This window comes from Helianthus annuus, chromosome 10, assembly GCF_002127325.2.
Source record: "Helianthus annuus cultivar XRQ/B chromosome 10, HanXRQr2.0-SUNRISE, whole genome shotgun sequence".
NCBI classification, from domain to species: Eukaryota; Viridiplantae; Streptophyta; class Magnoliopsida; order Asterales; family Asteraceae; genus Helianthus; species Helianthus annuus.
The window spans coordinates 110331579-110346739 of NC_035442.2; the positions used below are offsets into that span (position 1 = coordinate 110331579).

The window sequence follows — 15161 nt, forward strand, 5'->3', positions numbered from 1 at the left end:
AAAGCCCAAAACAGTTTTTTTATTTTTTTTTCCGTTAACTTGTTAGTGAACAGCCCATATAAAAAGCCCAAAGCAGTTTCGTTAACTTGTTAGTGAACAGCCCGTATAAATAGCCCAAAACAGTTATGTATTTTTTTTTCGTTAACTTGTTAGTGAACAGCCCGTATAAAAAAGCCCAAAACAGTTATGTATTTTTTTTTCGTTAACTTGTTAGTGAACAACCCATATAAAAAGCCCAAAACAGAATTAAAAGTGAACGGAACACATAAACAACCCAAACAAATTTAAAACACATAATTTTTATTATTAATTAATACAAATTACATAAAAGATATAACATGTAAAAATTACAAACAAAACTTCGCCAAACCGCTAGTAAAGTGATTCATTTTGACCCATAACATGTAAAAATTACAAACAAAATTTCTCATCGGGACCTTTTCTCATAACCGCAGAAACGGGTAGTAGAGAAAAAAGCTCGGTCTCCAAGAAAGCAGTCTTCAGATAACTTCACCAAACCACTGCTTAGAACTTAGAACCTCCCCGAGAACAAATTCAAAGTTAGGAGTGAATCAAATCCCTTCTTCTGGAATTCGAGTCAAAACGCTTGTAGGAATGATAAAGATGCGTCTTTTGCTCGATAGTTCCATCCGCACTAACTGGGTAAGTAGATACGGCATTTCTGAAGAGAAAGACACTCCAATATGATAAGCAATATCAAAACCGAATTTGATAACTAAAGCCCAGGAACACGTCACTAGCAGATACGTGTGATTTCATAAGTATTTCTTGCATTTGATACACGAAAACATCTATGATAATCACATAAAGAAAGCAAGATAACATTTTATTTGAGATTTAAGTGTGTTAGAGGGATTCGTTAAACAAGCACACCAAAAAACAAGTGGGTAAATATATAGTGAGAACATACGGTCAAACGGCTTGAACAACACGTTGACCCGGCTGGAACAACACATTGAACAGGCCTTAGACAGCTGTACCGGCTTGAATTCAGTTCAAACGGCCTGAGCCAGCTGAAACGGCTCGAACCGTATGTTGAAACGTCCCGGACCATCTGTACCGGCTTGGAGCCAGCTAAATCGGCTCGGCGCAGTTGAAACGGCACAAGCAGTTTACGGAAACGGCTCGGACCCAGCTGTAACGGCTCGGATGACAGAAGTGGGGTCCATGCGTGTACGGTAACGGCTTGGCTAGATCCTAGGAACACGGCTTGGCTCGTTGAAGGAACTTGGCTAAGATCTTTGTACATGAGCCGATTGTAACGGCTTGGCTAAGATCTTTCCACATTATCAGCCACGTGGCATTCCATGGTTGCTTCTCAAGCCGTTACAGGCATTGTCGGACACGTGTCAAACGGCGAGTGGGTGGCCGTTAACCAAAATTCTTGTGCCGTTTCAGGATATTGAAACGGCTCGGCAAGGGGTGTCCGGTGGCCAAATTCGCAAAGACGGCGTTGCAGTGGCTATTTTGGTGATTTTCCCTTATTTAATTGTTGATGTTGCGTGGAAAGGAGTGTGTATTTCAAAAGTGTATTTGATATCAGTTGGAGTCCAACAAATCTTTTTAAATGCCTCATTACTAATACAAATTTCATATTAAAAGATTATAACTTTGTAATCTTCTATGATATAATATGATTCTTGTATTGGAATTTTGTTATTTTTTACTTTTAAAATATAGAAATCTATATAATTTATATATACTATTTTGACATTGTCCGGTTCTTAAATCCGGTTCGACCGGTTCAACCGGTCCGACCAGTGACCCAGTAGTGTGTCCGGCTCATTGTCCGGTCCGGTTATGAAAACATTGGTTGTAATCCATGAAAACATGGCCTTACCGGATTGTTGTTAGGTTTCGGAATCACGCTTTTTAGAATTCTTCTTTTTGGACAGAGGCACGCTTTTTAGAACTTTTCTTTTTAGACAGTGCTAGTTGAGTTTCGAGAATGATTTCAGGCTGGGGCTATTGGTTATGGTAAATATATTGATTACAATAGGCAAATGATAACTAGGGTGGGTGGTACAACAAGCAAAGGATCGGAGCACGGGTAATACACTTGCAAGGGATCGAGTTGAAAAGAATTCGGGTTGGGATTTTTTGGATCCATTTTGTAGAGAATGGCCGAGTAAAGAAAACTATTATTGTTGTGTAACGAAAGATTAAGTTGATATTTGTAGGTAAAATAGTTGATTTTTTTTCAAATAATAAATTTTAACCGCTGTAAAATGGTTATGGGGGGCTCAAGGTCAACAAACTAAATTTCTCTTAAAATTCCCACAAGCGTGAGCTCTTCCACACGATCCCTTCACGCTATTACTCATGCGCAGGAGGTGTGGTGTTCACGTGTGGCTCACGACCTAGTCACTTCCACGCCTCTTAGTCACACGGTATAACACATGCTCTATCGTTAAACAAAAGTTTTACAATCATATTAAATATGCTCAACCCAAACTATTTTACCATGTATTAAGTATTCATCCATGTGATTTATCACCCACCTGACCCGACCCGACCCGACCCTCACATGAGTAATAAAATGCCAGCTCAAGGGTTAGATGAAAAGTAGAAATATAATGCTTTTAAAAAAGGACCAATTGGTCCGTCTTGTTGTGGTTCTCCAGACAACAAAGGCCCATGCTTTTGATTTCTTATAACTTGATTTCTCATTATATTTCTTATGGTTTCTCTAGGCAACAAGTAAGGTATAGTATAGTATTCATCAAGTTAGGCATCAGGTATCATTGCACACAACAATATATTTCTGCTTTCTTCTCCCTAACATATAATAGAATCATAGGTGGAGTCTTGTCTTCTCATTTCTCTCCAATAACAAAGGAATTTCTTCTCCAAAACCGTGCTCGAAAGGACCAAAACTCGAATATTGCATTGTGCACCGTAGCTTGACGAGGGCTTAAGCGCTACACCATCTTCGTTCGAAACAAAGGTAACTATTTTCGGCTTTCTTTGTATAAAAACATACCCTTTTCTCGTCTTTTAAGAAACAACAAGATTTGATCTTGTTCGAACTTGTCGATGATGGTTCCCCGACAAGGTTTAAAGTGATTGAAACAACACAATATTTTACAAGGTCTAGGGTCTAGGGTTTAGTGGATGGTTACCTAATAAATTTTTAGGAGATGTGGGTTCTTTTTCTTGTATTTTTATCTTTTTGGTTTTATTTCAAGGGATTTGATCTGCTAGGAGAGAGGATTACAAAGCACAAGCATGAATGAGTTCAATTCAGAAAGATCAAAGGCATGGAATATGTACACAGATTCGCCCAATAGCCCGCCTCAAGTGGGAGGTGACGGTGAAGGTCCATGGAAGAACTTCGGGACATCGATGAACGCTATATCTTTTGGCTTTGTTGCCACGGCGGTCTTAATATCTATGTTCCTTATAATGGCGATATTCGAACATCTCTTCAGACCAAATGCTTCATTCCCTTTGCCACAACATGGCACTCATCGCTCTCCCGAGGACTCGAGGCCAATGCACAAGCTCGTAAATAAAGAACCACATGTAAGTTCACACATACATCATTGTTGCAACGATAGGTTGTAGCATACAACCCATCGTTACAAACTTTTACAGAAAAATCCACTAACAATGCGTGGATTGACTTGTGACAGGTACAACCGACGTATGTGTCAGATTTTTCGGTTTTGATGCCGGGGCAAGAGTATCCTACCTACATTGCACATTCTGCACCTCTACCTTGTTCAAGGGAAGGAGTGCATTGGCCTAACCATCATCAACATAATCATGTGTTTCCTTGAGAATGATACAATAGAAGTTGTTTCCTTGTACATAAGGGTGGATATAACAAATCACAATATTTTTCTATCATGGGTTATTCTTGTAAGTTGAAAGTGTAATGTTTCCTTTTTCATAAATTCTCAAACATATTTATGAAATTAATCATGATACACGTAGTAATATTCGGCTTTTCTATTTAGGTGGCATTATTTTCTTCATATTTGTGATACTTTCATGATCACTAATAAATTAATAATTACATCTTTAACACCTTCTACATTTCCCTCTTTTCCTTTACAAAACATTAAGATATATTGATGAAATAATATAGAGATTATGATTAACCCAACTAAAAGTAAAAAGATTGATATAGAATACCTCAGGATATTTTTTTCTTTTATCAAAAAACAATGCATTAATGCATACCTAGAATCTGCCCTAGTTCACTGAGTCAGTTATTTTCAAAAAAAAAAAAAAAAGGTTCACTGAGTCAGTTCATATGTAAGTTGTCTGACCTTTGGACATCCAATAAATTCTATGTTATAAACTGTCACCATATGTAAGATGACTGACCTTGGGACATTCAGTAAATTCTATGTTCGGCTTATTTATCGTCATGACACATATAACGGTGGATATGTAACATTTTGAGCAAAACCCACGGTGGATTTTTTTTCTATAATTTTGACAAACTCAACACATCCTGTCATCGTCTGCACCATGACCCGTCACAAGTGTGTTTGCCGAATTGCCGGCTTTTTTTCCTACATTTTTTGTGCATGGGTCAATTTTACCCTCCAATCCAGTGGCGGAGTCACATGTAAGAATTTTTTTTATATATTTCTTTTTTTTTTTTTTTTTTGGGGGGGGGGGGGGGGTCCTAAAAATTTAGTGTATTTTGTAGGCAAAAATCCTGATCGCCTCCCTTAAAAGTTCGGTTAAACCCCACGCCCCCAGAAAATAAATCTTGGATCCGCCACTGCAGTCCAACTGAACCCATAACCGAAAATGTCGGTTATGTGGATTTTCAAACTGATCGATTCAGTTGAAATGGGTTTAGGATCAGTTAAAACAATTTCAGTTATGTACATGTATAATGAATTCAGTTAAACTTTCTTTTAGTTAATCAGTTATGTACATGCATTCAGTTTCAGTTAATCCAGGTCAGGTTTGGTTAACCGCTTATTGGGCCAAACCAATACTGTATAAGAAGAAAAAAAATATACTCAATTTGGCAATTTGAGCAAAAAAAAAATAAAAAGATTCAAATAATAAAAGCTACTTTGAGTCAAATATGCTAAAAAGCTAGATGAAGCAAATATGTGTGGATCTCATCTCATCTCTTTTTATAGTTGGTTTCTTTTGCAAATTCTCATAAGGGTGCCTATCAGCCTATGTGGGATATCAAATAAATAGCTTTTGCTGTGACTACTGTTCAAGAAGAAAAGAAACATCTAAAATAATACACATTTTGAACCAAGATTTTCTTAGTACAGTTATCAGTGGTTGTGGTTCAACTCAACCCGTCCACCACTACAAACCGCCACCTCAGCATGTCACAAACCACTACAAACCTCCACCTCACACTTCACTTTTTATATAAAAAAATATAAAAATAACATTTTTTGTGTGAGAAGGGCCCACCCCAGCCATTTCGGACGGGTCCGCTGCCAAGGACTCACCATCCGTGGACTAGGGACCTCCAATTATGGGTTGTGATGGTGGTTTGAGTTTAAGGACAGGTGATGTGGCAACCATTGGAGGTGCTCTAAGCATATGAATAATATTTATAACAATTGCCAACAAGTTATGGAGTTGGGTTCAGTTATTTCAGTTGTCCCAAGAAACTTAATGAAATCATATCTTACAAGTACTATGAACTTTAACTAATAAAATTATGTTTTACAGGTTGCACCCATGTTTTATTTTTCCCTTTTTTTAATCAAATCCTTGCCATCATCAAACTCTGTCAACCCACACTAGATGTGGTGGACCATACATGATTAATTTACTCCTAAGCAACAATCATATTCGGATTTTGGATATTCAACATTAGTAACAACAATGTCAGATTTCACAACATTGTGTTTCTCGACCGTCTATCCGCTACTTTACTAAACTGCAACCCTCTAAACCCGGTTTTAGGTTAAAATGGCAAGGTGGATGACTCGTCCACTTCTTGCTCCGCTTTAGTTTCGACCCGATGATCAAACTATGGACATATTAACCCTCACCGCATAGACATTACAAAATTCTAGCTGTACTTTGTAAGTTAAAGTGGACTGGACTTTAGTTGATTATGGGGTCATTTTGGCAATTCAGGCGCAGTGTGAGGGTGTGTGTGAAACAATTTTATGTTTCAAGAATTAAAAAAAGTTTGAACCTGACGTGAATCGAACACGCAACCTTCTGATCTGGAGTCAGACGCGCTACCATTGCGCCACAGATCCTTGGTGTTAATTATCTAAAGATACAATCTTTTATTACTACTCGATTAATAATGAACTAATTGATATACTTTATTCATTTTTTTTTATTAAGAAGAATTAGAGGAAAACATGATAGACCTGTTCTAAATGGTATATCTGTAACTAATGACGAGTTAAATTTGAGAGATCACTCTTTTCAACATCAAATTTGCAACTATCAAAGCCCAAAATTTATACAAATCAGCCCAATAAAGTCGATAATACCAGCCCAAGTGCCCAACTCCCTAACAATTGAAATAAGTTTCGCACATGTGGGTTTTGTTAATAACCCATTTTGGTTTTCAATATGTAAAAAGAATAATTGGTTTTGTCTGTAAAGCAAGTAGGTTACGGGGATGTTTGTTTTTTCTTCAAACATCTTCAAGGGAGTTGATGTCTGCAAGTGTGCAGACGTTACCCTTAAAGACTGTTTGTTTTTTTCTTTTAATTAGATATGAAAATGGCTTTTTTCAGTTTAAAAAAAAAGCTATGACAACCTTTCTTCAAACATCTTCACAAAAAACCCTACTCCCTCATATACCTTCTAAACTCAAATTTGAACCAAAACTGGACCACCACCACTCTCTCGGCCATTTCATTCCTCAGCCCCTCAGCCCTAAAAAAGAACACTCATCTCCGTTCTTTCTCAACTCCACGTCGCTACACACTCTCCCTCACAATCCAGGCATCGCAACTTCGCATCAACCGTCCCTTGTTTCGTCGGCGGCCACCTTCTTGTTCCGTCCGGCCTTCTCGCTCTGGCCAAGCGGCCACCTAAGGTAAGAATTAGGTAGCATGTTCAATTTGGTTTGTAATTAGGTTATTTTTTTGTGATGTTGTGCAAGTTTGATGAACTGATGTGCAGTATTAGGTAGCATGTTCAATTTTTTGCTCTCACTATTTGGTTTGTAGTTAGGTTATTTTTGTATGATGTCGTGAAAGTATGATGTGATTTAAGGGGTGTTTGGGATTGATTATTTTAGCCAACTTATTGATTTGGAAAATAAAACAAAGTTCATGTAGTTTGTACAGACGGTATCAATTTATAAAAACAAACAGTCTTATATTTTCAGCTTGAAGAGCTTCAGACCACATAATCAGTTGCAGACATAAAAACAGATGAAATCAGCTTGCATACAATTTATGTCTGCAAAAACAAATAGCACCTATGTTAACAACTTGGATATATGTTTTTGGAGAATTTTAACACAAGCCGAACTCCAGTCTTGTTGAACTCGAAAAAGCTTGATATTAACGTACTTTGTTACTTTTATATGAAACATAGTGTAAAGCGAATTTTACAGGTATAATTATAAGAAATTAATTTTACATTGAACCAAAGAACTTTAAAATGATACTTAACAATCCCGTATAACATCTTTCGGTTATTTAAGTAGATTCATGATACATAATCTTGCCCAGGATTGGTTGAAAGGAAACTGATTTCATCATTCATTTCTGAATTGAACGAATAAACAAACAATTGCAAATGATCACCACGGGTGGTATTCATACTCGCGGATATTGGCTTTAGAGCGGCGCGTTGATTAGCATAATTTCATGTATAAGAATTGATATCAAAACTAAAACAAACCCACAATATTTGGAATCTCTCTCTTTTATCATAACCACAAAATTACTCAAAACCAATTACAATAAAACTCTCATACCAAAACCCTAAACTCACCAGGTATATATGGAGATAAAACAAACTTGTAAGACATGAAACTTAACCCTAATCTCATCCCCTAAACCGACTTGTTTAGACGATACATGGGTCGGCCCTTACACCTCACTATGATGGGCCTAGAACCGGAAATTATCCACTATTCACCCCCTAATTTCCCTTTCGAGGTCTTCAACTCCAAGCAACGTCCTCATTTCTCTAAACTTTACTCGAGCAAGTTGTCACACCCCAACTGATGGTGGAAACATCGGAATGAGACGAAATAGATTGCTTGAGACATCATAACACTAATAATTGTGACAAGTATTTAAATAATAAATTTCATTCCATTTCTAAAGAGACAATTACAAGGATTTGAAGCAAATGTAACAACATGAATAATGAAATACAATACAATAGGAGTACAAAATTTAAAGTGTGTATCTAAACATCCTACTAGATTCCATGCATCACCAACATCATCGTTAAACCTGCAACATGTTTTAAAAGCATAGTTCAATACAAAAGTATTGGCGAGTACACTAGTTTTAGACACATGGCATAAGTATAAAAGTATTTTCAATCCAACATAGCAATTTGGTATACAATGTCAAACTATCATGCACAACTAAAAGTCAAACCCAAGTGTCCACAAGAATAATAGCATCCCTCGATATAGCAATATCGAGACCATAAAGAATGAATAATAGCATCCCTCGATATAACAATATCGAGACTGTAAAGAATATAACTTAACAAAAACCCCGTCGGGTGGTGTGCTACTCCTATAGCGCTATAATTGTTAAGGCGGGTTAACAAGTAGTATGAATTCTAGCATGAAACTATGCATAACAAAGCATGTATAAGGATTGAATGAATAAAGCATGTTTGTGAATCGTGCATTTTAACAAGTAAAACATGTTGCACCCAAAGTGTATTTAAAAGGAAAATGGGTCAAGTGTACTCACAAATTTGCTAAGTCTTCCGATTATCCAAGTATTGACGAGTTAATGAGATTTAGTGTATGAATGGGTTTGGATTGAATATTAAGGGATGTGTAGATTTGGAATTTAAAGTATAACAAAGTAAGTATACACGGAAATAATCATCTAGACTTAGTACTCATTCTTGACACTATAAAACCCATAGGGGTTAGAATGATTCCATTGGTTTAATACCCATTAGAATCGTAACAAGTTATTAAGTCTTAGATGATGTAATCTAATACTTTGACAAATGAACACAAATTCATCATCAAAGGTTCGATTATTTGGATAATATATAAGTATTTTATAATGTTAATATTGTCATATAGGTCAAGCATGAGGTAGGAGGATGAATCCCCCATCTAGGAACCTCTTTGTTTATCATAGAAGTCATGTAGGAGGTAGGAAGAACAAGTCTTCCATTTAGGTACCTCTTGGTGTTCACCGCTACACTTGATGTTATAAACATTCAAGGAGGGTCATGAACATACAATAAGAAAGGAAATAACACAACTAATCTAAGAAATCATCAAGTAATGTGTGGAATTTTAGTAGGATAGCCCAAGCTTGTCCTATAATCACACAAACATCAAGCTTCAAGCTTGAACACTACTTGTGGGTAAAACTGTCACACCCCAAAAATCCACACGCGGAGTATCACCGCTTGGAGGCATGACATGATCAGGATCAAGCCACCAATCATATTGAACACATCAAGTAATAAGTAAAATTCAACCACACAATATGAAAGGTGTTTCAAATCAGAGACATAGTTAAGTGTTTAGCGGAAGCATAATTGTAAACCCAATGTAAGTATTAGGTACGAAATAAAGTAATGTTTTTAGCATGGCACACACTGCCATGTCCCACAACGACCACGCCTCCCTGTGCAAGCTCCATGAGTACCTAACGACCTGCAAGGCATGTAACAACGAGTCAACAACAAAGTTGAGCGAGTTCACAGTTGATTGTTTAGTTATAGTATTCGTTTCGTAAATCATATATTTGTTTTGTAAACCATGTATCGTATTAATTCGTATCACGGTCTCCAAGACATGTCTGCGAAGATTAGTGGGGGCTTCCCATGTGTTACTAGACCGAGTGTATCGACTGCTACGAAAATGTAAGAGGTGCCCTAAGTCAATGTCTATCAGCATTGACCCTTTGCCCATAGTCCATTAGTACATGCCCGTTCGAACGACACGGTGTGAGGTTTGTTAAACCTAATAGCGCTATTAACTAATGACCCGCTCGCCATAGGCCTCGGCGATTAAGTCGATATAAATGAGGGACTTCAATGATAGAGGTTTAGTCCAGTGTGTATTCTTGGCATCCTACTCCCAGAGGATGGTTGTAATTACCGTTTAGTTCATTTACCCATTCCCAACCCTTGGGAATCCCATGCCTTGGAAAAAGTGTGAACTCACCTTGGTTTGCTCGGCAGATAAACAAAAGGTAACTTGAGCTATATGTGGTCAACCACGTCCTAACATGGTTACCGAAGAAGTCAGGTTTTGCTTCAAGTAGTGCACATAGGTTTACACAAAACTAACAAGTAACAATCATGGCATACACTTAGAATTCGCTAAACAGATCAGCTAACTAGGCCCACGATTCACTTATGCGGTCCAAATGGTTTGGGCTGAACCATTTGTACGAGTCACTACCGAAGCCCAACAACGTTCTTGCCCAACATGTTGTGCGTTCAGCACAACCTTGTGCGATCCACAACATGTTGTGCGATCCAATCATATACCGGCCCACACGAACAGAAAGCCCAAACATACATGCACGGCCCAATTAATAGCAAAGATTGGTCTTGTGCGGTTCGGACAGAATTGTGCGATCCGAATGACTTGTGCGATCCAGTTGGATTGTGCGAGTGGATATTGGGCTTTAAGGCCCAACAGTACGATTGTTTGTGTGTGGCCCAAGCCTTGTGCGATCGGCACTGTCTTGTGCGATCCACAAGTCTTGTGCGATCATGCATGTCCTGGTTGTACACTGTGCCTAATGTGATTGTACCCAGCTTGTGCGATTCATCTTGTGCGATCAGATCAGGTCTTGTGTGACCTGATCTTGTGCGACCGAGAGGAAACTTGTGCGATCCGTTTTACTATCCGGATATTATGCTATTCGGTTACAATCATTCAACAGTTTCCAAATTTACAATTTATCAATCAACAGTTTCTAACTATCCATTTAGCATACAATCGATCAAATTAAGCATATTCCAATCGATTCTCATGAACCCTAAATATGAATAACACACGAGCAATAATCACAACACTTAAACATATTAACAAGATTCATGTTCTTGGTTACTAGTATGCTTATTAACGTAATAACCCAACCAATCATCCATATATATACTTGTCTACAGCCGATTAAATCATGCAATCAATTCTAGATCATCAACAACTTCATGTGATTAACAACCCTATATTGATCTACAACACTATACATGTGAGCCGATTTCATACCAAAGTCGATCATGTATCATCCTTAAATCATCACATAGAACATGTATATCACAACATCACATAACATACAATCGATAGTCAAACACTAACCGGTTAGAAGGTAACACAAAGGTGATCCGATCAAGAAAGCTTCACGAGATGAGGCTTCGGCTATGAGGATTGCCGTCGAACAAGAGAGAGGGGGGAGTAGAGAACTAGGGTTTTGTGTGTGTGTTGTGTTTTGCAAGTTATGAGGAGTATACCCTTTCTCCTAAGTGTTATGCATGTAAAAGAGAGTGGGCCGAACCCATCATGGGCTGCCTTGATCCGAATACAAGGAATATGGCCCAAATGGGCTTGTGCGATCGGGTTATTATTGTTGTGCAATTGGTTCGTGTAATGTTATCATATTACATACATACGTTCGTGACACATAATCACATAACACATAACATTCAATTAATCAACAAGTTCACAAAATCACATAATCAAAGTATAATGAGAGGTTTGAAATACGAGTTGTCACAAAAACCCTAAACAAAATAGAAAGTTTATGAGGTTTACACCTCTATTTTTACATGTCTCAACCTTGTTTAAACCCAACTAACCATTTAATTGATTATGAGCATAAGAACATAGGAATGAGATGAGATAACTCAGGTTTAACTAAGTTTAACAAAGTTTGAATAAAAAACAGAAAGTTCAGTCTACTTTGGAGCCTTTTTGGTGACATTTCAAACCTTGGTTTTCCATGAAAAACCTGTGGAAATGTTCCTAAGGTCAATCTAAGCAAGTAGGAAAAAGAATCAAAGCAAAAGGTTGAGAAATGAGTGAGATATGCTTGTTTTAGTAACTTGTGATGAATCTGTCCAACTTGGCGAATTTCAGCTGATTAAAAGTGTTTGAGGGTGAGTTTGAGGTGTTTGAAAAGTGAAAAATGCTTGGAGATGGGTTGGATTTTATAGGGAAGTGATTAGGGTTAGTGGTTGTGAGTATTTATGACAAGAAACACACTTAAAACTCAAGAAAACACAACAAAACCCGCCAATCAGCAAGGCTGATTAAGTCAGGTCGCGGATCCAAGTCTGTGGCGGGGCGCAAAGGAAGAGGCAAGCTCCGTCGCGGGTAGCCGGGGACCGTCAGGCGCGATTTTATGTTTTAAAAGTTGTCATTTTGAGTCCCTTAGGTTTATTTTGAATGTTTTAAGGTATTTCAAGGGTGTATTATGTCATATAAGCATATTATAAAGATAGGACAAGTATGAATATCATCAACCAAGCATGGTGAAGTATAATTCAGCGTATGAATGTCGTAAATAAGTGTCATATGTATCCAAATAACATATGATTCGTATGTTTCATGTATTTGCAAGTTTAACCCATAGTTTCCAATAATTATGAACATTGTATCAATTGTTTCACGAATTCAAACGTACGAACAAGTATGAAGTATGTATAACATGAATTTAAAGTAATACGAATTTTATTTATGATCCAAGTCTCGGACTTTACAACAATTATAACGAAATGACGATTACAAGAACACAAGACTTCCAAAATTGGAAATACAAACGAGACTTTCTATTTGTAGAAAGTACGAAAAAGCAGGGCGTTACAGTCTCCCCTCCTTTAGGAAATTTCGTCCCGAAATTTATTCAATCTTGATTGGCAAAGTGATGTAAGAGGTTTAACCAAACATGGCCTTTGATTGGCAAGAACCCTTATAATCAATCTTGGATCCCGAGACTACTACACACTCTAAAGATGGATGATGGATGATGGTGGTGGGTGTTGGTGTTGTTGAGGTGGTGGTGTGGTGGCAAAGTGGGAGAGTAGTGGTTTGCCAAGGGATGCCTTTAAAGTGAACCAATCACCCCTATTTATAGCCTGCACAGAACTCTAGCCATGGCCCCGAGTCCAGCGGACACGCCCCTGTGGCCAGCCTTTTCTCTTCTTTCATTAATTGCAAGTGTCAACAGAGGGCCCCACACGGCCCTGTGTCTCCTGGGCACGGCCCCGTGGTCAACTTCGTATCTGTACTATAAAGATTTGCTAAGATTCTGCGTATCTTTGGGTTGACCATGCCCCGTGCTGAGCTGGGCACGCCCCCGTGGTGGGCGTGGAAACTTCTACATGTTTGTCTTTTGTGCAGGTCCCTAACCACGCCCCGTGTTCAGCTGGGCACGGCCCCGTGGTCAGTCTTCTGATTCCTTGTTTTTACTTTGGGGATGCTGCCGAGGGGTCGGGCATGTCACGTTTATTCTTTTTCATTGCATTTATGCTGGTTTTGGCTGCTTATTTGCTCCTTTTGTTCGTTTAAGCTCATTTAGTCCTGTAAATTCAAAAGGAAGACAAAAACACGCTTTTTTTCCAACATTAATACTAAAAAAGTGTTAGTTTTATGCCTTATTTGATTTAATTTATATGTTACATTTTGCACACATCACCTACCACCTTTGTAAGGGCATTAGAAAACTATTCTGATAAAATAATATCAGATTCTAATGCTGACTCTTGCAAATCAGGCAGTTCTGATAAATTTTATCAGCCATCCAAAAGCAGCTTAAAAGGAAAAGGGATGAGATTCAAAACTTTTCTGAAAAACCAAAAGAAATGTATCCCAAATTTCTACGAAGCAAAAAGCTTCCATCACAATCACATTTGTCTAAACATATAGACAAAACAAGTTGTATGTGTTTTGAAATTCTGAAGCTAATTCAACGCCATCTCTCCAAAGAAAACCATTATTTTAATGGCTCAACATTAAATAGAAGTTCTGATGAGAATTATTCATCCCGCGAAGAAATATCTAGTGTATTTTCATAAGAAAAAGTACCCAAACAGGTTTGGGTACCAAAAAATCTCTAACCTTATCATTTCAGAACCGTCATCTGTAGCAGATCTGGTCCTGCGACTCTGGAAGCTCCAAGCACATGACAGGGGATAGGAGCTTACTTAGTAATTATCAAGAAAAACTGGGTAAATTTGTAAATTTTGGAAATGGGGTTAAGGGAAGAACCATGAGTTATGGTACCATACAACATGGATCATTAACCATTGAGAAGGCTGCCTATGTTGAAGGTTTGAAATATAACCTACTAAGTTGTGGGCAATTCTGTAACAGAGGCTTCCAGGTAACTTTCTTACCAGAAAAATGTTTACTGGTTGATTTAGATGATAACAAGGTATTTTGTATCATGTATTGTTTTGTTTATTTGTATTAATTACAAAATAAAATCAAATACAAGTATTTTGTATCATGTATTGTGACACCTATGTGATAATGGCGTGACAACACTTTTTTTTTTTTTTTTTCATATTTCACCCCTTCTTAAGACTAAGTGTAATGGGATGGCGCCCTTGCATAGTCAACCCTTTTAGGACGTCAAAGGGTCGTAAAAGGAGAACACGTTAATGTGGTAATGGGTGTTAGTCTAATATGCGTGGGTGGGTGTTGATGTGAAATTAATTTTACAGCCAATTAACTTTTCCCATGCAGACATGAGCGTCAACCTACTACACATGATATAACATATAACGGAACAAAATTATATATTAGGCATCCATCATAGAGACTAATGTAGTGTTTGGTATACATGAATGAAAGGAGGAATAGAATGAACTATACGAGGTAATGAAACAAAATGTGTTTGGTTGGTCAAGGTAATGGAATTTTCCATTACATAAGGCATTTAACTCTTTCAAGTTCATTCCATCCACACCCTTTCTTTCATTCCATTCCGTCTACCCCTCTACATCAGAAACACCGCCCACCACCATCACCACCCACCGCCGCT

General features: G+C 37.8%; 1 protein-coding gene and 1 non-coding gene across 5 annotated transcripts; one reads left to right on the forward strand and one right to left on the reverse strand.

The window, feature by feature from the left end:
• Positions 1 to 2596: 2596 nt before the first annotated feature.
• Positions 2597 to 3945, forward strand: LOC110885475. Of its 4 annotated transcripts, none has more exons than XM_022133185.2 (4): positions 2597 to 2726; positions 2822 to 2968; positions 3210 to 3546; positions 3657 to 3945. In XM_022133185.2, exons 3-4 carry the CDS (start codon positions 3250 to 3252, stop codon positions 3801 to 3803), a joined length of 444 nt encoding a protein of 147 aa, XP_021988877.1. In that variant the 5' UTR covers positions 2597 to 2726; positions 2822 to 2968; positions 3210 to 3249; the 3' UTR covers positions 3804 to 3945. The 4 variants fall into 4 exon arrangements, with proteins under 4 accessions (XP_021988877.1, XP_021988879.1, XP_021988876.1 ...); XM_022133187.2 differs by having other exon boundaries at positions 3226 to 3546; XM_022133186.2 differs by having other exon boundaries at positions 2625 to 2759.
• A 2216-nt stretch (positions 3946 to 6161) lies between these two features.
• TRNAW-CCA lies at positions 6162 to 6233 on the reverse strand. The gene has a single exon. It is a non-coding gene; the product is annotated as a tRNA-Trp (tRNA).
• Positions 6234 to 15161: the final 8928 nt, after the last annotated feature.